At 39.1% G+C, this 25,920-nt stretch overlaps 1 protein-coding gene across 4 annotated transcripts in view; it reads left to right on the forward strand.

Moving 5' to 3' along the window:
- The window catches only part of grik2 (glutamate receptor, ionotropic, kainate 2), a 290,842-nt gene that overhangs the window by 161,319 nt on the left and 103,603 nt on the right, over positions 1-25,920 (forward strand). For all 4 annotated transcript variants that reach the window (XM_067602509.1, XM_067602510.1, XM_067602512.1 and 1 more), the window contains 2 exons: positions 13,722-13,865; positions 19,704-19,811. In XM_067602509.1, coding sequence (XP_067458610.1) covers positions 13,722-13,865; positions 19,704-19,811 — 252 coding nt within the window. The remainder of the gene's footprint in view (positions 1-13,721; positions 13,866-19,703; positions 19,812-25,920) is intronic.

Raw genomic sequence — 25,920 nt, forward strand, 5'->3', positions numbered from 1 at the left:
ACGGCAGTAGACATATGACAGGTCCATAAGATTTGAGGTCTCAGTAGAGATGATTTTTTATTGAGTAAGCAATAAAAAACTTATAGGTGAATGCATCAGTAATTTAACACTCCTAAAGAGAGCATTGTTTACTTTTGATAATGGATAATTATGTGCATTTAACTGCTAATAGTTCTGTTATTTTACATGAGATACATTTTGAAAGCTGAACTTTTTCTTGAGCACAATGGAGCATTTATTTATTTTTACTTAACCTTTTTGTACAAGAAGCAATTCCTTTGCCGAGCTCTGGATAGTGCACAGGTGTGAGCATGTGAAGTGTCTGGCCTTAAACTCCATGGCTCCATGCTGATCATGTGGGATGGGAAGTGAAAGCTTTGTGGTGCTGGATGGAAACGGGAGCGTGAGGGCATCCAGACTGAGGCTGGCTGGTGAGAGCAGATTTTAATCAGAGAGGCTGGTAGCAACAGCAGTGCGGCCCCTGAGGGCCTGGGCATCACATCACATTATAACCCAGCCCAAACAGAGGCGCCAAAATGGCTGGGCCTGAAATAACAGATAACCCTGCCAAATCGCATCATCATCCAACCCGCTGCGGTCTTAATCTGCCTCATCCTCCTGCACTAATGAAGCTAATGGAGGGAATAAGTGACATGCTCTTTCTTCTCTCTCTCGCTCACTGTCACTGTCGTCTCTTTAATGGTGTTGCTGCTGATGTCGGCTGGAGGGATCAGACTCTGTTTTTCCCTGCCTGTGTTTAGGCTATTTTAGGGAATTTATTTTAAGAAATGAACATAAAAAGAAGAGTAAAATATAAATGTAAAATGGATATAAGCAGATATATGGGGCATGTTTTATCCATAGAAACATGGTTTTCAAACAAATGCTCTGTAGATGTTGAGATTTGACTGAAAACTAATTGTTTAAGTTGATATTCAACATATTTAACATATTTCATTGTATGGTTGGTGTAGGTCCACTGAGTGCTGTCTGAAGTGCAGTATAATACGTTCATGTTTTCTGAACTGGCAGCACTTGATTTTATAGTGCAAAAATTCTATAGTGTTGCCATGTAATGAATCAGAAAAATATCCATCACTGTGGGACATATTTGATGTTTAAAGCAGCCACAGCATTAGTGCTTTATTTGGAATGAATAAAGAAGAAGTTGGTAGTTAGCATTAGTAGTTAGCTGCCACAGAACTTTAATCATCTATATACAATCCAACATTAAATTAAGCAAACCAAACTCCTAAAAAGGAAAGTGACCTCTAAGCTATAAATCAGGATCTGCATAGCCTTTCAAAGATGAAAAGCACTCACCATGGAGGAATGATATGGATGTAGCTGTGTTTACTGTTGGAATGGAAGGTTTCCAGTCTACACATTGTAACAGACATTGAGTATCTGTTACAATATGTTGAGCTGTGTTGCAAGCAGCAACACACAGATATGCACGGATGGCCAGATTTGTCTTTGTGAGGGACCCGGGGAAAAGATTTTGCTGTTATGCCACCTGAATGAATTTGGTTGCCATGAATTTTGATGACTTTTCCCGGGATATAAGGGAAAAGTTAATCATTGCCTTTTTTGGTAAAAGCTGTCAGGGTTCAAAGATTGTCTTTGGATCTCTAGAATTTATAAAATTGTTTACCGATGAATTGAAGTATTAAAGTCCAACTGAAATTAAATAGCATTTTTACAATTTCTACAGCAGACATATCTGATCTGTCACTTTTCCTGTGTTCTCCTTTGAGGAAAAAATGGGATACAGAAAAGGGAGAAATATATATTTTATAGTTTTTGGTTTCATGATGGTGCTGCCTAGTTTTGCATTAATTTGACAGAATACCATTAGTTACCATTTACATAGATGGAGAACTTGTGTCCATACAGCTCAAATCTAGCATAAAGCAGTAACATGGTTTTCTACCATAGACAGAGCAGACGGTCACACTGAGCCTGATAGCATCCTGCTGCCCAACACAAGAGCCACAGACTCTGAACAACAACCCACATTAGCTTTACTGCTAATGTCTCCTTCTTATCTAACTTAAAAATATAAACATGTGTCTTGGCTTGTTGAACGTGCCACCAAACAAACATTCACCAGGGAAAAATGCACCACTAATGTCAGTTAGCAGCTAGATAGCTAATTAGCTGCTCAGCTGCAGCACATTAAACAACATGTAAACATATCTGCATTTGTCACTTCAGTCTGGTTAGATTCTGGTGTGGTTCTTACTCTTCAGTACCACTGCTAACAACACACTGTCTGTCCATGACTTACAGCTACAGCAGTTTGTTTACTTTGTCTTCGTTGCCTACAGTGTAACACTGACACTGGCAGCCTGCCATCTGCTGTCAATCAAACACAGACACCAACACGCCCCTCCAGTCCGCTGAGATGAAAAGGAGTGTTTCTGATATTTCACAAAAATACCCTTTTCTTCCTTTTTCATCTATGTAATGTCTATGTACTAACCAGTGCTCCTTTGCTGGAATAATACTATAAGACCCAAGTTTCAAGTGAGTTATTTTTTTGTAATTTGAGTACCTCTGTTTAAGAAGAGTTATGCTATATAAGAAACAATAAGTAACACATGTCTGGTAATTATTACAGAGGAATAGTCTGGTTATCTGGTAAGTTTCCCCAAAAGTAGAATAGCTGTTTACTTTCAATCAGTATCACAGAAGTAAAATGAAAAATGAAGAGGCCAAGCATTTACTCGGTTTTACATGCAGCAAGTCGAGGAAACCTTGAAGACGAACAAGCTTGTTATAGAAAAGAAAACATTCTTCAGGCACTCAGGCAAAGCAAGGAGAGAAGTTACATTAAAAGCTTTTATTTAATAGGAATATTAGACAACTGTTTTTGAAAATATCTATTTTTGATGCACATAGACTTATTGTCACGCCTTGTAATTCAAGTGTTTTCACAGTACATATATCCATTTCTGTAATCTGTCATTCCAATGACATCAAAGCACAGGAGACAATTGATTAATTGAGAAAAGTGATTACTGTGAAAATGCAATTTGAGAACACAACAGTGATTATCTGTTAGCACAGTGGGTGTTCCTGCACATATTGTGACTGACATCACCAAAGCTGTTGACTAAAAATAGGAGAAAAGTCAATCGTATGATGATCTACAGTAGGAACACGCACATGTCATTAACCTCTGAACTGCACACTGCACTTTAAAAGCTTTACAGCACTTCAACACGTATGTTATCTTTTATTTATGTAGGTGTATTTAGTTACACCAGTGAGAGTTCTGTTATCGTGAAACTTTAACTATGAGTTTTTACACCTTAGTTGTGAAGTTTCACACAACTTCCACTCTCTAGTATTATTCCTCCAAAATACCCACTGGACAGAATTTAGTATGTATAAACCATTCACTTTAAAGTTGCTGTAGTCTTTCTTATTTTTATATTTAACACCTTGCTTACAAATTTTTACCAAAATTCTTGCTATCTTCTCTTCTCTGGACTTAATGTGGCTGTCACGGCATACTGCACATGCACATATTTATATGAATAAGGATGTTTATCTACCCAGGGTGGATACATGAGGTCTTGCATTCACCAGATCACTGCAGCATTTGTCTGATCTAATATCTGAGTGTTTGTCCGCATACACATTATGTTAGCGTAAAGCTTATTTATGTTGTCTTCATGTATATGTCATCCCTCACAGTAACCTGCTCTACAGCTGCATGTATCTAATGTATGGTTTAAACAGCCTTTTTCTTGCAGCAGGGGTAAGACCGTCCCTCTGGGCTGAATGAGGCTGGTTCCTATTTATTAATTCATTTAGGTAGCATCATGTCACTCTCAGACTGGTTAACACATCATCCATACTTGTGAATGAAATTACGGTCAACAAAGTGCTTGTGCTGCTCTAATGTAACAGTGTAACAGTCTAAAAAGTGAAGCCAATGCGGAAGTGCTTTAAACCTCTTTCTGATTGGCCAGCAGGGGGCGACTCCACTGGCTCCAGAAAGAAATCCGATTGTATGGAAGTCTACGAGAAAATTATCCTATTTCTCACTTCTTCAATACAGCACAATGTTAATTTAGTAAATTATGGCCCCATTTAGAGTAAAATAGACAATAAAGCAGGGGTTTAGGGTGTGGCTACCTTGTGATTGACAAATCGCTACCAGTGCAACAATGTTGATTATGTAATGTAACCATGGATTCAGGGAGTAGAGGCGTAGCTTTCGCTATTTCACGCTTCACCTGGTCAGTCTTTCTGGAAATGCATTTTATTGTAATGGTTTTAAGCCTGTTTTCATTAGCAAAAATTAACATTAGCATTAGCATAGTTGACCATAGACTGCAAATGCATTGTGCTAACCAAGCCAGCAGCTAGCACTAGGGTCAGTTCCACCTTGTCCAAATATGGTCACTACTGGCTCCAAAAATCAAAGATGGCTACGGTCAAATCGCCAAACTTGAGGGTTCAAAATGGCAGTCCACAAACCAATCGGTAAATGTCATGGTGACCACGTCCATATTTTTTTTACAGTCTATGGTTCTAACACAGCATAAGCTCTGATCTTGGACCCCACTTATATCTTTCTTACTCTTTGCTTTCACTTCTAATAACAATCTGAGTCTATCAGTGGCAAAAACAAGCACTTTTAGTGGACGTACTTTGATGGCTGCAGTTGCCCCCAAGGATTACATTGCAGCCCGACTTGCGGCTACCAGCTGAAGCACTCTCATTCAGTACTGGTCCAGTTCCAAAAATTTTGTCCCCATTAGTCACATAGACACAAAAAGTTCGGAAAATAGGATCCAGGTTGAAAAATACCAGAATTTCCCTTTAATGTTGCCAGACACACCTTAAACTGAGTTTTAATGATGACGGTTGGTAGTGTATGTCCAACAAGTCCTCCAAATGAAACAACGATATACTATCCCATAACCTACACAACAATAATACAATAACACGTATAAATATTTCTGATCTGACGCCCCTAACCGTGGGACCACATCATTTGGCTGTACCCCCAGACCTGTTTCATATCACTGTTGGACAAATAAATCTGTTTTATTATCTAAGAACACTATGGAAAAAGTTTGGTTATAGACACAAAAACTACTTCATTAAATTAAGGGACAGATCATGGTTTGGGTGAAAATAAGTCATTGCAGTCATAAAAGAAGCCAAAGTTGTCAGTGTCCAACATTTTGTTGTCCCATCCACTGACCTCCATCTGCAAGCTGTATAACACTGTCACATGACTTCTTCCTTTGCTCCTGATATAATCATAATTCCTACAACCACTAGACGGCTCTGTCTCTTGAACATATACATATGCCATTTTTGTGGATTTGCTGAAATTATTGTGGCTCTCATTTTTCCTGGAGGACAGTCTCTGTAGACCAAAGGTCAATATTTACATTCATACTTTTGATTGATTTGATTGTTGATTCTAGACTGTCCTCACTAGAAAAATGATAGCATTGGTCGTTTGATAAAACACATGAAAGAAGCTGTGCATGTTTTCCTGACAAGGCATCTCTTACAGTCATCACAGTAATGAATGTCTCTCTGAGAAGACAGAAGTAGTGTGACATTGTTAATACAGTTACAAAACCTCTTAGGACAGCAGCTGAGTTGGAGGATTGAATCAACAAAGTGTGTGATGCTGGAGACAGTGTTTGACTCCCCCTCTAATAAACGTTGGTTTCTTAATAGCATGGCAACAATGTTTTCCTCAATCATCCCCAAACCTTAACTGAGCAGTTTTAGTTGTCTAAACCTAACCAAACCCTAACTACAGAGTCAGCAGATAAGAAACCAGTCATATGGATTGTTTTGGATGACGCTGGAAAGCAACTTTGTTTTGTAGTTATGAGGTCAGGATCTTTTATTTGAATAGTTTTTGTTTTATTTCATCTAGAAATAATATAGAATGTATTAAATTGTTTGGTTAGTGTTTGACTTAATCTTGAATCATTATCTGAAAAACAAATTTGTCAGAGCATAATGGAAATGGGTGCAATACCAGTGTGAAATTGAAATCATGTTTGAATTAAAGAGATGAGGTATGATTTAATTTCAGTTGAAGTTGTGCTATTTTGAACCTCTTATTAATCTGGTAAGTTTATTAGACATAACCAGGAGCTGTCTGCAGTCGGAGCTGTTCACCACGCTGATGCTGAATGAGGCCCAGTGCTGATGGTGAATTTAGGTCATTTTCACTTGAATGACACCTCATATTTCCACACTCAGCATATTCCTCCTTAAATCAGGATGCAAGCACACATACAGGTAGGTAACTGACTCATTTTTAGCTACTTCTGTCCCTCCTGACACCAGAGAATATGCCAGAATTCTCTGGATAAAATAATTTATGACATATGAGTACAGCTTGTGTGTACAATGCTGAGAATAGCAAGTATTGCTGATGGCAGTGAGTGACCTAGTCATGACTAAGGCCTCTGAGAGATTCCAAAAGAGTACAAAACATGCTCAATTTTTAATCCCTTCAAGTAGCAGGGAGGAGGGGCCCGGGTAGCCACAGAGCAGTGAGGGAGGGAGGGTACTGGGCTGCTTTGGGCATTCGGTCTAGTGTGAAACCTTCCACACACACGCGCACACACACACTCTTCCTATACCTACTTTCCCTGGTTTGCTCCTAAGTGTGGCCTCATCTCTCAAGGTGTTTATGTTTCAATCAAAAGAGCCAGAGCAGCGTGACCACAGCTTTCTACGTGACCAGCAGAGCTCCGGCTGCAACCGCCACCCTTCACTGCTTAAGGAATCAGCCATAAAAATGTCCCATCCCCCGCCCCCCTACCTTTTTTTCTTCTATTACTAGCCCAGACTCTGGATGCCTGCTATTGGCCTCATGTTTTGCTTTCCGAGAGGAACATCAAAATAAATCCATCATTGTCTCCCATTACGAAATTTTAGGAAAGGCTAGGATCGACCTCTGTCTGTTTGTTCCTTTTTTTTTTTTTTCTTCCTGTTTGAGCATCTGTCACATACAATACGACTGATGTAACTTTTGAAAAAAAAACAAAATAAAACATGGACAGCAGTGAATTTCATCACTGTGTGATGAAATTCCTATAAAAATCAATGTGTTCCCATTGATTTTTATAGGAATCAGATATCAGCCAGTTACTGTATGAGGATCGCTGCTAATGTGATGGATCTACTATGATCACAGAACAAAAAGTCACTTGTATTTGTTGTGCATATTTTTGATTGAATCCTTAAATACATCATGTTTTTTTTCTCTCCAGTCCCATTTACACAAATGAGGGAGACAAAGTAACATCTCAAAATGTAATAACACCACTAACTACAGACTCAAAACATGACTGACTTATACAGTGTCAACAAAAACTAAACATTGCAATCTTCACAAATATAGGATTTTTTGCCGGGTAGTTGTACTGCATTGCAATAGATTGTACAGGTGTACCTAAAAAACTGGTAACTCAGTGTATACTGTACAATTAGCAGGCTCTAAGAATTACATTTAAGAGTGGTCTAGAGAGCCAATCTAGTTCTTCACCTAAAAGTGAAGAATAAGATGAGTGACTCACTCCTACTTACAGTGAAGTGTAGGGGTAACCTGTGATTTATCACATGTATGCTATGTATAGATGAAAAGCCAATCAGGAACACAGATTTAACCCACATCTTCCTTGTCATTCTTTGTAGAATATCCATATATTTTCCAGGGTTGTATAATTCACTAGGAGACTCCAGGCCAAAAAGGAGTAAATGTTGATAATACAGACCCAGCTTTACTCCTCACTTTACAAACAAATGACTGATGTAGACAAACCTCTCAGTATCATTAAACAGTTATAGTGTACATTAAGATTAGGGTTGGACAGTGTGCCGATTTATACCATGAGATGATATGCATTTGTAATCTAATAAATATTTTACCACACTGTTAATACCAAGGTATCTATTACTACTGGTTATTGTGGACTGTGTTGCTAATTAACAAGCCAGGACTTGGCTATAAATGGGATTTTAAAGCACAATACGTGATTAACACACGCAATCAATTAGATATTTTCTTTTTTACAGGTAGCCACTTAGTGTACCTGTTGGTAATAAGTTGATTGACACCCATTGTTGTTAAAAAGTTAAGAGGATCAAACCAGCAAACTGGAGGACTATTGCACACTGAAGAGGGCAGAGCTGAAATGTTTTTTCCCCTCTGTTTGTATTGGACAATTTAAATGAAATAAAAAGAAAATATGTAATTGATTTGGGTGCACAAACCCCTTTTTGTGCTTTGGACTTTGACTTTGGTTACACACACCCCCCATGTGTTTTGGCTGAGCACAATAATTTCTACTTACAGTATATAATAGGATTTTATAAATGAGTTTTGCATCAGTGTAACTATATACCTGTCAGGCATTAAATGTGGTGGATTAACTAAAACAGACATTCCTGTCTGTATATTGTATCTATAAGCATTTAATCAACTGAATTTTCAGAGGATTTACTACATGAGAATTTATAGATATTGTGATATTGTGATAGATTTAGCCCATATTGCCCATCTCTGATTAAGGTGCTGTCTAGCTTTAGTCCTTGTATTAAAAACCTGTCAGTCAAATTAAGAATGTCTCCAGGTTCCAAACCTGCACTGCTGTTCTGTGTAAATCTGGCCCCCGAATTGTGTTTTAATGATAAAAGAACTTCATTGAGAATGGTTTCACTTCTTTTAAACACTGCATGGAAGGCACAGGAATTGAAACATCTGAAACTAGTAACACAAAATGGTACAAAATACTGCCAGTGGCTAGTTTAACTTCACAATATTGGTATTATATCAATCTTCAAAACCTGCTCGTGAACTTTAATTCAAGTTAAGGTTCAAGTTAATTCAAGTGACCTCTTCATCAGCTGTGTCGAGCTCTGCTCTGTGTAGAGTACAATTACAAAGACCTCACTGCAAACCAGAGTCAGGAAATAATAACCCTATCCCCAGTCTGGAGAAAAGCTATTTCTTGCCACTTTGTTTCCATGGCAATGTTGATGAGCTGGTTGGTTAGGGGTGGGGGGGGGGTGGGGGCGGACCTTTGCAGCCGCCAAGTCAGGCCTGGGCATTTTAACAATTCATAAAACTGTTGAAATCAATCTGAGTTCAGGAGATTTAATAAATCTCTCTCCCTCTCTCTCTCTGTTAGATGAGCTGGAGAGAGATAGAGAGGAGGCAACAATGAGGTGGAAAAATAGACAGCGTCAGGGGTAATGCTCATTTTGGCTGACACAAGGGAAAAGCAGCTTTTAAAGCGTTTAGCTTTAATTTCATTCAGGAGTGACATAATTGATTTTAATGAGATGTTTATAGAGTGAAGTGCCGGTGTTGCTAAATCATTTGCGAGTCTGCCTGACGGGTACTTGTGAGGCTCGCACCGGGGAGAAGCAGAGAGGCACACAAACCTCTGCTGCCAGAACTCCTCCAGCAAGCCTCTGCTCGTCTTCACTCACTCCTGCACACTGCTGAATACATTTGGCTGCTTATTTTAATTAAGAGCATATTTAATTCATGAAATACTTTCTTAACTTTGACACTGTATTGACTGAAAAGCTTCAACTGGAATATCTTTTTGTCAATTTAGCCTTTTAATAAACCCCCCAAAATACACATAATGATGAACTGAGGCTATGGCAGGCGAGTCTCAGCTATGTGGGTGAGAATACAAGTTCACTTCTACTACCAGACAAATCCCACTGACTTTTCATGTTCACAGTATCAGTGCTGTGATTGACTGACAGGGTGTCACATTGTTATTATGAGGTCCCTGTGGGCCTGTGTGGTTTATAGTGGAGAGAATGGATGGTAGTGTGAACATCACAGAGCTGCAGCTGCAGCCCTCAGCACTGAGAGAAAGACGTGCTGCCATGAAGCTGGCAGTCACGCTTAACTCTTTCGCACAAAGCAGTGTTGGGCTAAAGTGGGGTTGTGAAGTTCCGATAGAATAGAACAATGTCAGCATGGGTTGTTTGTTCAAACAGTCCAAATGACCAATGTTTACATTTTCCTGACAGGAACCTCTTGTGGTTGTGAAAAGTATTGTGACACTGTTGTGGCAATCAAAATCGGTGTGGATGAGGAGGTCCGTGTGGATGTTTGGGTCAAGAAAGCAAATAACTTTGAAACCATGGTTGGCATCCCATCTCCTCCAAACATCTTTTAACCATGACCAACAGTTTTTCCTAACCTCAACCAGATAGTTTTAATTGTCTACATTTTTTGAAGTTTTGAAAGGCATTGATAAAGAAAGTCACCCTGCCAATAGAAGCAGCATCATGAGTTGTTCTGCAAGGTTACGATGAACAATTGGACAATGCACTGCCGTTGCTTCTTATTTGTAACAGAAAGTTGGATAGCTCAACACAGTTAATATGATGGATTCCTCCATTTTGGACTCTCCAGGTCTCTCTCAGTGTTGTCAGATGGATTATAACCGGTAAACAGTAAAAACTCAAAAGTTATGCAAATTTGGACTCTACGCAAAAAAATTGACTTTGCTTCTGTGAGAGAATCCACCAATCACAGTCATTCCTTTGAAATGACTTGATTCTGGTTGGGAGTTCTGCTGTGATAAATGCATAGTAAATAATTGCCTAGATGTAAGCAACAACCAAGACCTTTGTATCCTATGAGAGACTGCTATTCACTGGGCACAAGCAATTTAGATGTCTTTACTACCACTGGCTCTCTTTACATTGATGACAACATATGTTTTTCTGTCTGTTCAATCAGTGCTCGCCAACAATTTCAATGAAACTGGATATTCATGGTCCCAGTTGGAGAAATGTCGATGACTCTTTGAGCTTTCCTGTAGTCCCATCATCAGGCCAAATTTCCACTCATACCTTAAAACATAAAAAAACTAACAAGCATGTTGCTATGACAAAGAGCTGAGTACATTACTGCTCCCTTGAGCAATTTGGACACTCAATGAGCTTTTCAAAAGCACTACCATGATGCCACTTTCTCTACTTGTACCACAAAAGTAAAGTATAATGAAACAAGTAGGTTGCCATGGAATTAGTTGAACACAACCCTGCTTTCCACAGGATGAACCCTCTTCATTTTAGACAATCCTTGAGCTTTCCTCAACATCCTCAGGATAAACTGTCTATGTTGTACACAAGATATGCGATGGCTGGATTTCTATCTTTTGTTTTTGTGGATATTTATAATTTCCAGATGATGAACCCTTCTGAACTTGGTGAACCATTACTTCTAGCCTGATCCACAGACATAACATTTTACTTGCATTTTTGAAGTATCTGGCAAAATCTGTGGCAGTGTAGCAATCAGCAGTTGTATAGTAACCATGCAGTCAGTCAAAGTGGATCATATCCATCCTACCACTGCTGGATGACACCAGTATCTGCAAAGCATACCAGTCTAACCCCCAACACACACACACTTAACAGCCTCCAGGTGACACCCACACTGCAATAAATTCACACTCCCTTTGCCTCAACACCTTTTTCTAACACAGATTATTAATACCTCACACTCCTGTGGGCACACACTGAAGCCAGTCTGTATGTCTAGAAGGCAAGCTTATTGACTGCGATTGATTTTGAAACATCTCTGGACATCTACCATGCATATGGATACAGCTACACACAAACACACACACAGACACACACACACTCACATGCCGAATAGTCACTGGAGTGTGTTCACCGCACTGTTACACTGTTACCAAACAGGAATCTTAAGCTGCAACCTTGCAATGCTCAATCAAGGCTCAAATGGGGAAAAATGACAGGTTTGGGAGTGATTTTTCCTGCAGGACAATGCTTTCCCATTGCACCCGAGGGCACGATTTCCATGCAACAACTGTGGAGAGCTGTTTTGATTGCTTTTCAATCAAGCGAGACAAACACTAATTAGATTTTTTTTTTTTTTTTTGAGGAACTGCAGAATTATAGGCTTCTTTCATGGAGCGTAGATGACTGGCACTTCTCTGATAGCTTCGGTGACACTCCCCTGTTTTGACCGACTGTTTACTGTCAAGACTTTATTATAGAGAGAGAGAGAAACAGTAAGTTTTCTGTAGCACATAGAAAAGAAAAGGGCGTCTGTGTATATCGAGCTTGAGAGCCTTTTGTTTGTTGCTTATTTAATTTGCTCTAACTGTTCCTCGTGGCTGTAATAAATATCAACATTATCAACTACATATTTTAATTGATCAGTTGCTTACTTCCAGTCTCTGCTCCTGGTCTCAACAGTGTCTTCATTGACTGTACTCACAACAGCTTTACCCAAAACTCCTGTCAACTGTGCAACCAGCATTACAGACATGGGTTAATTATGCATAGTGTGTCCACTATTGCATCAACTATAGTGTGTACATATTTGACTGTGTTCATATTTTTACATTTGTTCAGTGTTTCTGAAAGGCCTTTAAGAGTGTTGGCTGACTTTAGTCTGTGAATTAGAGCTGCAGCTAAACATGTATCTCATGTCATTAGGTTTGCTGAATACTCTTGACTAGGACTAAGCTTTATACCTTGAGAGTTTACAAATGGCAAGAATATTCTAATACACATTATAGAATGTGCAGTCTTGTCATTAAGGGGCCAAATTTAAAAATTAAATAGGCTTTATAGTGATTATGACACATAAACAACACCCTCAGACTAGCCAGCATTTGACCTTAACTTAACAAAAAATATATTATTATTATAGTTAATAAGTAGTAGTTATGCTTGCAGTAGTAGCAGTTGCTAGTAATAATGTAGTGGTAGTTATTATCATTACGCACATATCATATATATATATATATACATATATCCCTATATTTCTATGAAGTATTGCACATACACTATACCTACCCGTTTCTACATCAGGAGATATATAATAAAGTTTCTCTACTGTACCACACACATTACTGCACAGATACTGTAGATTCCCACAGATATTGCACAGTTAATTCATATATTGTTAGGTTGATTTTTAAACATCATTCCTACATTTTATGTTATTTATTTCGTATGAATACTCTTTTATATGTTTCAGTACCTTTTAGTATGCACATGAAAGCACCATTAAGTCAGACTTCTCAGTAATAAATACAAATATGCAGAAAATGTAGGTTTGGGGAAATGCATCTCCATGTGTTACCCAAATTAATTGTGTGCATATGTTCCCTCTTTTCTCTATTTCTCATGATTATGATCACTATTTTTTTTTCTCTACACTCTCAAACTGTTAATCCGTAAACCTCAGTAATCAATACTCTTCCCATACTTCCCACTCATGGAATCTATTTAACATAGGTTGAAACTAGCATTAGCATATCTGTATTTATTTGTATAACCCTGCAGCTGTTGGAAGTGTTTTGTCCTTTTCATTTTGATTTATTCGTGCTTATTTCATATTCTAAGTTTGTGCTATGCTTTGTGTTATACTTTTATTTTCATTTATTTTTCTTGCTGAATATTATAACTATTTTTGCTGAAAGCTTTTTTTGACAAAGTCTCAGTATCAGTGCATCAAACACTGAAATTGTGTCCATAGCATGAAAGCATGCAGATCCATACTTCAGGGCTCTGATGTGAAGTTTTCAGCCATCATAGTATTGATATTTCTCTGATTCTCAACAGATCCATGCTGCCAGGCCGCAGCGATCTGTTCCATGTTAATGACGCTCTGTTTCTCCCCTTCTGTCTCCTCTTTGCAGACGGACGCCGCACTGATGTACGATGCCGTGCACGTGGTGGCCGTGGCTGTGCAGCAGTCTCAGCAGATCACTGTCAGCTCATTACAGTGCAACCGACACAAGCCCTGGCGCTTCGGGAACCGCTTCATGGCCCTCATCAAAGAGGTAGATGCACCTCTACCTGCTCCTGATTCTGTCTTCCTCCTCAACATACACAAGCACCTTCACACAGAAAACACATGCTCTCAGGAAAGCAGATGGGGACGGAATGTAAATAAGGCTGAGCCAGTCAAGGAGGAGGCGAATATGAATAAATAGCAATGATTTATCTGTGTATTTATTTATATGGAAATCATTTTTCCAGTATGTGTACATACAGCACATACTCCCTGAGGATGGCAGCCATCTTGAGCCTGCTTTCTAATTTTCAGCATTAATCATCCGTGCAGAAACAAAAACACAGCATTATCTAAATTTTTTGGTAATTACTCGACAGTTTCCTGCATTTATGAAGCTTGCACAGCTAATTCAGAGCTTTCTGTCCATGGAAAGGCCAGAGATTAAATCTATACTTAGGGCTCTCTAACCCTGTTAGTGCTCAGTTTGCAGAGATAATTGAATGAAACTCTACTTTATGGTGAGGGTTTGTATGGAAACCAAAACTATAATATATATACATAAAATGGAAACCACATAAATTCGGACAGATTTAAATTAAGCACATAGTGTTTCACCATGCAAACCTTCTCTAACCCTCCTCTCACTCCTCTCCCCTCATCTCCACTTTATCTGCTGCTTCTGGGCTGTTTTGTCCTCTGACTTGAAGCTCTCTGAGTCTATAGAGTCACACAGGAGGATGCCAGCATTTATAAGAGACAACAGTGTTTAGCTCAATGGCTACAGTGTAGAATAGTCACTTATGACACTTGCTCTAATCCAGAAATGCTCTGCTCAAGCTTATATGACTCCATCTTTTAAATATTTTGTCTCACAGGATCTTTGCTGTAGATAAGGACTCATATTATAATGGCTCTTAATTGTTGTAAGAAATGGAATGTATATACATTTGCAATGATTGTGATTGCAATGTAGAGATATTTATGTAGCATGTAGGAGATATGTTAAATGCTTGCTTTCTCAATAGTTAGCTGACAAATTTAGGATAACGTCAATTTGATTTGATAATCTTATCTTAAATCAAGTTCCATTTGCCTGGTCTCTTCCCTGTTCCTCCTCTCTTCATCAGTGGATGGATTTTGCTTAGTTGTTACGGAGAAATGACAACTTCCAATGAGAAACACAATGAGATGTGGTTGAAAGCTCTGGAAAAAAGCATTACATTACATACATTACAGATATTACAAGTGACAAGAATAAAAGTATGAAGGAAAAAGAAGACTGAACGGTATGAAGGTGTACATAACACTGAAATAAGAAAATTGTGACCTCAGAATTATAAGCTTCTAGCTGACATTTTTGGCAAAAAATACTTATTCACATGAAACTATTATTTGACAAGTTATTGACATTTTCTGTAGGTTTATTTTTTGTTTTGCATTATTTGCCCTAAAATTTGAGAAAAGAAAAGGTTCAAAAATCAATCTCAAACTCGGTGCTATATGGTTCCATCTGCAAAGAACCAATCAGTGCTTAGAATGTAGACAGGAAGACCAATCAGGTTTAGCCTTTTTACCATGTGATGTCACTGCTCTATGACTGTGGTCAAAGGAACTGAAAAAATTATGAAATGTTGCTCAATCTTAAGTTTTGAAACCTCCAAATTGATTATTTTATCAAAATAACCATATATGACACTGATACAACTGAGCTGAAAGTCAGTTTTTTATCTTGTTTGAACTCAGTGAGAAGCAGATTTTTATCTTTAGCCACCATGCTGGTCAGCTAGCTTGTTGAGTTTAATCATATAGTTATCACAGTTGTTAGCAATGGTTAATGTTATTATTAGTGATTTAACACTGGAACCACCAACATCCCAACACCCACTAGAACCATTGGGGGGGGTCATTTTCACCCCCAGCAGTCGTTAAAATGTCATTTCTTGAAGCAGTTAAGTTGTTCATTTTCATCTGTTTTTTTAAATAATAAATAACTTGACAAAATAACTACTTAAAATTCAGTTTATGGAGTTTATTAATTTTACAGTTGCTTTAGGCTATTTCATTACATTCATTTGAAAAGGTCAAATACATTTTAAAATTCATCAATAAACTGTAGGCTACAACAAATAAACAACAAAATAATTATCACATATAAATTATTTAATTATTGTAGAAGAAGAAGATTAAGTAAAAGTTAAAAATGATTTTTGGATAATAATGTATTGTTTTAGTTACGCTATTGGGAATTATTCATTTTACAGTTGCTTTATTTGATGACAGATAGAAGAGGTCAAATACATTTTAAAATTCATCAATAAACTGTAGGCTACAACAAACATACATCAAAATAATTAACACATTTAAATAATTCAATTATTGTAGAAGAAGAAAACATGTTGTTATGTTATACTACTGGGAAAAAAGAAATGGAACACACTCTCTCACTCACACACACACACACACACACACAGATCCATGCTGCCATGGATGCTGTATTAGCTCTCACCCTCAGTACCTCTATTGTAGAATCTTTAGGCAAGACCAAAACCTTCTTTAAAAGCTCCAGCATCCCAGTTTTCAGCACTTGACTCACAGTCACTGAGCTGGTGAGTATTGACTAGGGGTGTGATCAAATACAAATACGTTATTCGGCATATTTGTTTCATACAAATATTTTAAAAATTATTTGTTTTCGTCAAGAAAAACAAAAACCGTGTTAAATACCAGTGCGCAAGTCGGTAACATCGCTATCTCAGTCTCTCCTCTGCTCCGTTGTTACGTCTATCAGCAGGTCTCAATGAGGGGAGTCACATCCACCTGCTACATGACGCATATTTCTTTATTTGGACATCACTCCTGGAGCCAGAGATAAAGCTGAGCTACCGAGACACGCAAAGTGCTCCCAAGGGACTCTCCATAACCTGTTGTTCCCCTTCTCCTTTCCGCAAAGTTAGGTTGTAAAAAATAAGCAATAAATAAAAAGTGCAAAGCAAGAATCACCTTTGAAATTCTTCCCAACACATTACACAGTGTGCTGTGTCTGTGTTATGGGTGTATAAATAGGTAGGGGTCTGTCTGCAATAAGGTAATGAGTAAAGTTTTAGCTCAGTAGTCAGCGCAGTCGTCTATGATCTGGGAGACTCCAGTTCAAGACCTGGTGTGGGGACCTCCTTCATAAGGTAGTTTATTCATGAACACTTATTGTAACACTTCAATTTTATAAAATTAGAAAACAGGATTTTTAAGTCTCTTTCCACTTTTATTCGAATACAAATACAAATAATTTTGCTGCATCAACAAATACAGATACAAATACAAATACTGGGCCCTCTGCACATTCCTAGTATTGACCGGCTGGTGTTAGATGCTTTGCCCTGGGGCACAGCAGGAAAAACGTCAGCATATAGAATCATGTGACCTGTTTGAGTCAAGTCAGCCCCTAAAAAAGGCAAGGTCACACTGTGCCTGTGATAAATCAGTATTCTACAACTGAACTGAGGGTTTTTGCAGGTTCTGTCCTGTCGCTGCTGTTTGAGGTGTTAATTAGCTTGTTGTGACATACACACAAAAAAAGTAGTTTTCTGCAAAGACTGGTGCAACACTAGTGTCACAGAACAAAGAAAGTCAACCGTTTGTTAAATAAAAGTGGCCATAGGTTGTATTAAACTGAAAATAGAAAACATACACAAGCAACCAGGTCTTACCTAGTTTGTTATGTTTTCTGTAGCCTCGCTGTGTATCAAATGCTGCCACAAAGAGATTTAATTTCATTTAAAGAAACATCATTGGATCAAGTCTAAGAGAATGTTTAAATTGATATCTGCACACAAAGGGGTAGACTGACATTATCATTATTAGCCTGCAGAAAAGTAATTAAGCATACCAGTTTGATTAAAAAGAAGACTAATAGTCTAAACAACCACTAACAGCCACTAGAGGCAGCAATGGTCACACCTAAAAAATATCAAACAAACAACAGCCAGATGATTTAGAGTCTTGTTGTTGGGTTGAAAATGTTTTTTTTGTTTATTTGTTTCTTTCTTTCTTTCTTTCTTTCTTTTTGTTTCCTTTTTTCAGAGGCTGGTGCTAAAGGAAACAGGCTTTGGGATTATTCAAATCTGAACAAATCTGGGGCCCGTTTCACAAAATTTGCAACATGCAAATATGAGATCATTTCCTCTCGCAACAACTTTAACACATTTCACTAAACATACTTGCGACCCATGCGTGGGCATGCAAGATGACTGCAGGACCCACAAATATATCTGCAATTTAACAGTGACAGTCATTTGTGAAACAGGACAGTGGCACTTTTTGCAATCTGCGTGTAACCACTTTCATGAAACGGGTCACTGGCTGTTAGATTTTTTTATTCTCTTTTGCACAAATGGAAATTTTGGCTTGATGGTGGTGCTACAAACACCAGGAGGTGAATAAAATTATCCTTTGAGGAGCATGGATATGCATACCAAATACCATGAAAATCTGTCTAATAGTTTTTAAGATACCACACACTAAATGTCATTTTAAAAGCAGGGTTGCCTGGTGGTGGTGCTAAAAGAAAGGTCTAGAGGTCACCAAGAAACATCAAATTTATCTGCTGAGGATAGTGAATGTCCACAGCAGATTCTGTGGATTCTGTTCATTTCTTCCTGATATACAGTAATATGTACACAGTGACATTTTGTCCTGAGTATGGCAGTCACGGCTGGATTGCCAGGCAAAGTGGGAAACTGCCAGGTGACCTATAACTCCAAGGGCCGCAAAAGCTCCAGGCTTACTGTTTGTAAACTGGTTTCTGCTAGTTGAATTGAAAATATGATTAGAAACATGCACCCCTAAACCGCAATATCAACTTACATGACATAGCAGCATTGGGGGGGGGGGGGGGGGGGGGGGGGGTCCTGCTTCATTACCTAAATATGTATTGAAGAGGATCCCGTCGTAAAAATCTAGTTTTTAGAACTTCATCGGTCCAGTTTTGTCTTTACATGTTGAATATTCCTAAAATGTGTTTAATCAAATTACCATTCAGCAAATCTGGGACCAGGTAGTGTTCTAGCATAGAAAGGGTTCATCCTCTGGAGAACATGAATGTGCTCAGCAAATTTCATTGCAATCCAACTTTTAGGATTTGTTATGTTTTAGAAAATACATTTAGATTTTACTTGAGGTGCATAGTGTTGCAGTGGCATGGTAGTGGGTCCCAAAATCTTCAGGACTCTTCCTCTGAGGACCATGAATATCCTTACCAGACCAGTCAATCTATGTCAAGACTGACTGATTGTGAAATAGCAGTAAATTTACATATTGTTAGCTCAAAGAGATTTTAAGAGATAACATCACAAATTATTTTTGATATCAACAAGTAACTCATAATAAGCCCTGTTGCACTGTGTCAGTGAACAACAGTGGTATCAATGGACAGGCATTTAGACTCTGAGTCAAACTAGTATGACAAATGCTTTCTAGCACAGTTGACTGTACTGACTTCCAGATCTGTGACTCCCACTCCTCTAACTAAAGATAGGCCCTGAAGTCCCTGGCTTCCAGTCGGAGCAACACTATGATGATTTGCTGTGCCTGAGAAAAAAAACCTTCCCGCTCTGAGCCACTTTCATGCTACATTGTATCCTATCACATCCCTAAATATCTGTAAAGATCGAGTAATTGCCTTCCCACTGTTACAAATGCAGCCTCAGAGTCTGTGTAGGCACCTTGATGCCGGGGAAGACTGTACAAACAGGAACAGTGTGTGAAAGAGGGAGAAATAGAAAGAGTGTGTGTCACACATTGGCTGGTTCCCCTCTAACACTGACATCAAAAACCTGTTTGAAAGCAGAGATGTAAACTTGATGCCTCTCTCTTCTCTTTGTCTTTTTAGGCCCACTGGGATGGCCTGACTGGGAGAATCACTTTCAACCGGACCAATGGCTTGAGGACAGACTTCGACCTGGATGTCATCAGTCTGAAGGAGGAGGGGCTAGAGAAGGTTGTGTGTATTTATGTGTGTGTGTGTGTGTGTGTGTGTGTGTGTTTGATAAGATAAAACACATTAAATGGGGGTGTAAATGTAGCAGTGATTCACTTAAGATCACCAGCATGCAACCAATGTGATGCAATATCCCATTAACACATGTGTAAACGCTTTGTACCTGCAGTCCATTCACAGAGGGCTTTCACGCAGCCATACTGGAGGTTCAGGCACTGTCCAACTTTAAGAATACCACTATCAACATCTCTAAAGCTCACTAATTAACATGTTGTATATACATTATTCAATCTGCACACAAAGAAAATGGAAAAACAATTATTTGTGGTTTAGAGAGAGTTTAAACAATTTCTTGGTGAACAACAGCTGGCTGCAGTGACAGTTTTACATTTTTAATTGTGAACATACACAATACAATTTGTTATTTAATGAACTTTAGAAGTGTTGGTAGCCAAGCAAGCAGTTGCTAAGACAGGTTAACCCCACCCTGGCGCTAACTCTGTAGTTAGCAGAGCTATGCAGAGCTTGGCTAACTTGTTGTGCTAAATATGACAACCTCTTGACTTTGTACTACATTATACATTTCTTAAAGAACATCAGTAGAAAGTCAAAGTCAAGGGGTTGTGATATGTAGCAACAATAAGCAAGTGAAGCCCGTGCATGTGCAGTGGCGTCTGCTGCACTAGGCATCCCACTGAGGGGTTACAATCTTATCACTGTTTTTACTCTATGGAGCTATTTCTAAACAAGCCATAGTAATCACTGCCTTGGGGGATAAAAGAGCATATTTTTGACATGTTTTTAGACATGGAGGTCTATGGCACAGATGAATAATATATATCAGGCTTTGGATACACACACAATACTTGAGATGAGTTTATTGTTGGTTTGGCTCTGCACATGAGATTTGTTAACAATAATAAGAATAATATAGATAACAATAAGAAAAATATAGAAAATCAATAGTCTTATCCTTATACACTCCATCATTAAATTGATATTGTTCTTCTCATCTCAAACCAAGAAAGAAATCAAATAACCATATTTGAAAAAAAATTTAAACTATTCCTTAAAATTTCAATTAACATCAGATTATCAATAACTAGCTTAGCTTGATATCTGCTCATACCTACCTTATTATACCTTATTGTTGTTGCCTTGCTTACACATCACATTTACCCAGTGCTTGGCCCTGTGTATAGAATGTATAGAATATAAACTGACTGCTGAATATATAGAATATATAGAATATAAAATGAATGACTTCTGCACCCCCTCAGTGGTAGTCTTATAGCTAGACAGCCAGGAAGCAACTCACACCGACATCCCAAGTTTGACCTGGGGACATTGACATGAATGGGCTGAAAGCCAGATGCACCTATTTTGGCTATGAAACTAATCATCACAGCTCAATGTTCAGTGCTACAATTGCTATGTAATCTCATATAGGGTTTTTTCCATTGACACTTTTGGCCATGCCGAGTCGAACCATGCCACATTGATGTGTATTTCCATTACCAGTTTGAACACACTGAGTTGTGCTGAGTCGTTCGAGAGATGGACCATTTCCAGAGTCAGGCCAAAGTGCACCCGACCTGCCTCCAAGCAGGTTGCCGTGACATCTCACCAACCACAGCCACCCCGTAACAACCCCCCTTCTCCCCACTTTGCCCCCTCAAACAAGCATGTGTTGCAAGACTCAACTCATGTCTGTGCTGGAGACCAGTGAGAATAACGTTTTTAAAAGCCTCTGTGTTTTTAGCTGTCACTACTTTTGTAGCTTCTAACTGAATCTCTGTGACTTGTTTAGTTTCTCTCCTGCATCCCTGATTGTACTTTTAGATTTACCATTTCCTGACCACTTTCAGCCATATTGGAGCCACGTTAAGTTACTGCTGATGAAAACATTTCTTGCTGCTGCTGCTTACTATTAAAAGCTTTGCACTGACAAACTCATAGGGGACTTTTACTGTGAAGAACTTATAGGAAATTAAATGTGAAAATTTTACAGCCTTTGATGACTAGTTACAGCCATGATGTATACAGTTTGCTGTTTTTCTACTCAAGACAAGTGTGTCACCAGTTAGGCACATCTTCAAGCGGGTAGCCCTGTCAAACTGAGTCCATCCAAGCCAGCACATGTGTATGAAAAAGGCCTAATAGTGGGCTGGCCTGGAGGAGACTATTCAGCACTCTGAAAACATGAAATACTACCAAAAAATGTTTGTGGACTCTGTAGTGAGACCTTCCAATCCATGTAGAAAGAACAAGCACTAACTATAGGAAGGCATATTGAGATTATTTTCCCTATGGACTGAAAAAAACACATCGTTTGGACATCTCCAAATAGCTAAGCAGACTGTCTCATGAGATCAAGCATGCCTCACAAGACAAGTTGAGATGCTTTAACACCTCTTTTGCTGAATTAACATATTGCCATGTGAGTTGCAGTCAGCCAAAAACCAGCAGTTTGTTTATGAAAAAGATAGACTCCATGATTTTTCAGAGCACCCAGAAGCATCCCCAAATCCCCAAACTAATGTTTTGAAACTTAGCACAGGTCACAGTTGGTCTTCAAACCATCAACAATGTTTCAGAGTTGAGATGAGGGCTAAACACAAGAAAGTTTATTTTGTTACAGCGCAGGGTACCATGACTATCTTTTTCATATGTGTTTTACTTGTTATGTGTTTAGTGTTGCTTGTGCACAGTCAATCCTCAAAAGGACCTCTCTGACCCGGTTGCTGGGAGATTTGTGATGCAACTACAAAGCCTCGATAAGAGCTATGTGCAGTAAATGAAAATAAATTGGATCCATCCATCCAAAGAGTACATGGGGATCAAACTGGCGTCTGATGGCTCAGAGTAACACGGTGAGCGAGCCTGAAGTTTACCATCAATTTAAAAGAATGTTCAGGACTTTTTTCACTCATTATTATAAAGTTCAAAGCAGAGATAGACAGGAAGGGTTAGAACAGAGAGAGCTGACATAATTCCATATTGGTCCGAATTCCTGGAAATACATCTGAAAAAGTGGGGTTGTCTGATATTCGCGGTCTAGACTTTTAAATGTCATTATATGCATTCACAACAACAGATGGTGCCAAATATCTGTAAAACGAGTGTTCCCCTCCTGACTAAAGTGAGCCACTGTCCTTCACAACTAGCCGAGATGGAGAGACACAGTGATCATCTTGAACAAAGTAAGAGGTAGGCCAAGTTAAGCAAGTTAACAACTGAGGAGGAGTTATGATGCCAAATTTAAGATCATGGTGGTCAATGCAGCAGAGTCAAACAACTCTCGAGCAGCCAAGGAATATGGTGTTACAGAATGTAATGTTCGAAGATGGCGAGCCCAAAAAGACAGTTGTAAAAATGCGAACAGAGAAAACCTACCATGGTCCAAGAGATTAACAGGAGAGTGTGAATACATAACTAAAAAATGGAATGATGGAATGCCCTTTACCAGAGCCGTCACTCAGCGGAGGGCCTAGGAAATTGCCAAAGAACTGAACATACCCACCATCAACTTCAAACCTAGCCTGGTGTAGGAGAATAATGTGACATAATGGACTATTATTGTGACGCAGGGCAAGTCTTGCCCAGCACCTGCCCTCAGACTTCAGAGAGAAGCTACTGTCTTCTCAGTGCTATGCGATTAACTTAACGGAAAAGCACTCATACCCCCTGGATCAGATGGGCAATGCCAATCAAACACCTGTGTGTTTTGACATGCCAACATCTGTCAGTGTACACAAAAAAGGTGAGAAATCAGTCATTGCAAAGTCTACTGGAAATGAGATTAGCTGAATCACTGTCATGTTGGCGTGCCTTTCAGATGGAACCAAACTCCCCCCGTACGTGATTTTAAAACGCAAGACAGTACCTAAAGAGGCAGTGCCAGCTGGCATTATCATGCATGCCCAGGAAAAGGTCTGAATGGAGACTGAGCTTATAGAGGACTGGTTTTGGATGCATTCCATGGACACTTGACTGAGCCAGTCAAAACTTTCAAGTGTGGGCAATGAACGGCAACCTAGTGATCATACTAAGGGGGGTGACAAGCCAGCTACAGGTGTTGGATGTAGTCGTCAACAAGCCATATAAGGATAATCTGCACAAAAGATACACAGAGTAGAACCAGAGCTTGGGAGTGACGATAGTGAGACTGAACACAGCAAGGCAGGAATAGTCTAATTTCCTGACATGACACATCTGAGGAGCCAGAAGTCAAAGAAAACAGTATAGACAGTGATACAAAAACAAAGACATTCAGCATAAAAGGACATAACATGTAGGAACAGACAGTGGCGCAGGTGTTGTTAAAAGCATATTTAAAAAGGTGTGTTTTAAGTTTCTTGAAGCTAAAAAGAATGGATGCAATCCTGAGCTCTTCAGGAAGAGCATTCCAGAGTCAAGGGGTACTGCAGCAGAAGGCTAATAAGCCCATAGTTTTCACTTTGGAGCAGGGTTGATGGAGAATGGGTAGGCTACTAGAGTGTATGTCTGAATAAGGTCACAGAGATAATGAGGCGCAGATCCATGGACAGCTTTATAGGTTAACGCGAGGATTTTGTACTCAATACGGGAGTGAACAGGAAGTCAGTCTAAGTTGAGTAAAATTGGAATTATATGTTGATGTGGGGAGGTGCGTGTGAAAATACGGGCAGCGCAGTTTTGTACATATTGAAGTTTACTAATGATGATAACTGATGGGAGACCATAAAACAGAGCATTACAGTAATCTAATCTAGAGGTAATGAAGGCGTGTACCAATTGTTTGGCATCAGGAGGTGACAAGAAAGGTCTTATTTTCACAATATTGCAGAGTAGAAAGTATGAGGTTTTGGTGATGTTAATGATATGTCATACAAATGAGAGCCGACTGTCAAACATGACATCAAGGTGTCGGGCAAGAGAGGATGGAGATACTGGGGTGGTGTCAGTGGTTAAATTTAGGTTGCTTGCTTTTTTATAGTTGAGATAGTGCCAGTCAGAATAGTCTCAGTTTTTAAACAGCTGAGTTTCAACAAGTTGTGCTGCATCCAAATTTTGATGTCCCTCAAGCATGCAGAGAGAGTCATGGAGGAGTCATTCACATCAGGCTTGGTTGATATATAAATTTGTCTATTGTCTGCTTAGCAGTGAAATCCTAGCCCATATTTCCTAATGATGTGTCCAAGAGGCAGCATGTAAATGGAGAATAAAAGTGCACTCCTTGTAGGACTCCTTGTTACAGGCGCTGAGTAGGATTGACTGGCCCCCATGATGACAGATCGGGAAGGGCTGTCACATAGGATGTAAACCACATCAGTGCAGTTCCTGATTTGCCCAGAATTTTTTCCATGCAGTCGAGTAGGATGGAATGACTGACCATGTTGAAGGCTGCACTTAGGTCCAGGAGGATCAAAAATGCCAATGGCTCGAGAAGCAGCTGACATCAGGAGGTCATTGGTTACCTGGACAAGTGTTGTTGACTGAAAGGGCTCTAACCAGTGGTGAGTGAAGGTGGTTATTAAGCTCAGTGGATGGTGTTGAGGGGGTAGTGGTAGGCTGTAAGAGCTTGTTGACTGTGGAGAATAGGGATTTGGTGTTCCTGGAGCCATCATTTATCAGGTTAGAGTAGTATGATGACTTAGTAGCTTTCAAGGCATTATTGTAGTTAATCTGATGTTGCTCGTATATTCGTAAATGGTTAGTCTCTCCAGCTGACGTCCTTTTTTTGGTTATACTCTTTCAGAAGAGCAACCTGGTCAAGGATGGAGGAGAGTCTGTAGTTGTAGGAGTCAGTGGAGGTACTGGCCGGAAGTCCTGATACAGTGTTGGATACGAGGGCATAGTCGAGATTTTTGAGGTTTCTGAATTTGATTGTGTGTTTATTAGAAGCTTGAGGCAGGGGTAAGTCCAGAAGGAAAGTGAGTAGTTTATGATTGGATATGAACCAGAATTGTGCCCTCTAAATGTGTTATTTGAGATCCATTGGTGCAGACTAGGTCAAGAAAGGGACTTTTATTTCGGTTAGGGAAGTACTGAAGACACATTATAAAAGCTGGTTTAAAATAAACTCAGCTTCATCAGATCAAGACATTCTTCATTCTTCATTTAGCAG

The sequence above is a fragment of the Thunnus thynnus genome, chromosome 10 (genome assembly GCF_963924715.1).
Source record: "Thunnus thynnus chromosome 10, fThuThy2.1, whole genome shotgun sequence".
NCBI lineage: Eukaryota > Metazoa > Chordata > Actinopteri > Scombriformes > Scombridae > Thunnus > Thunnus thynnus.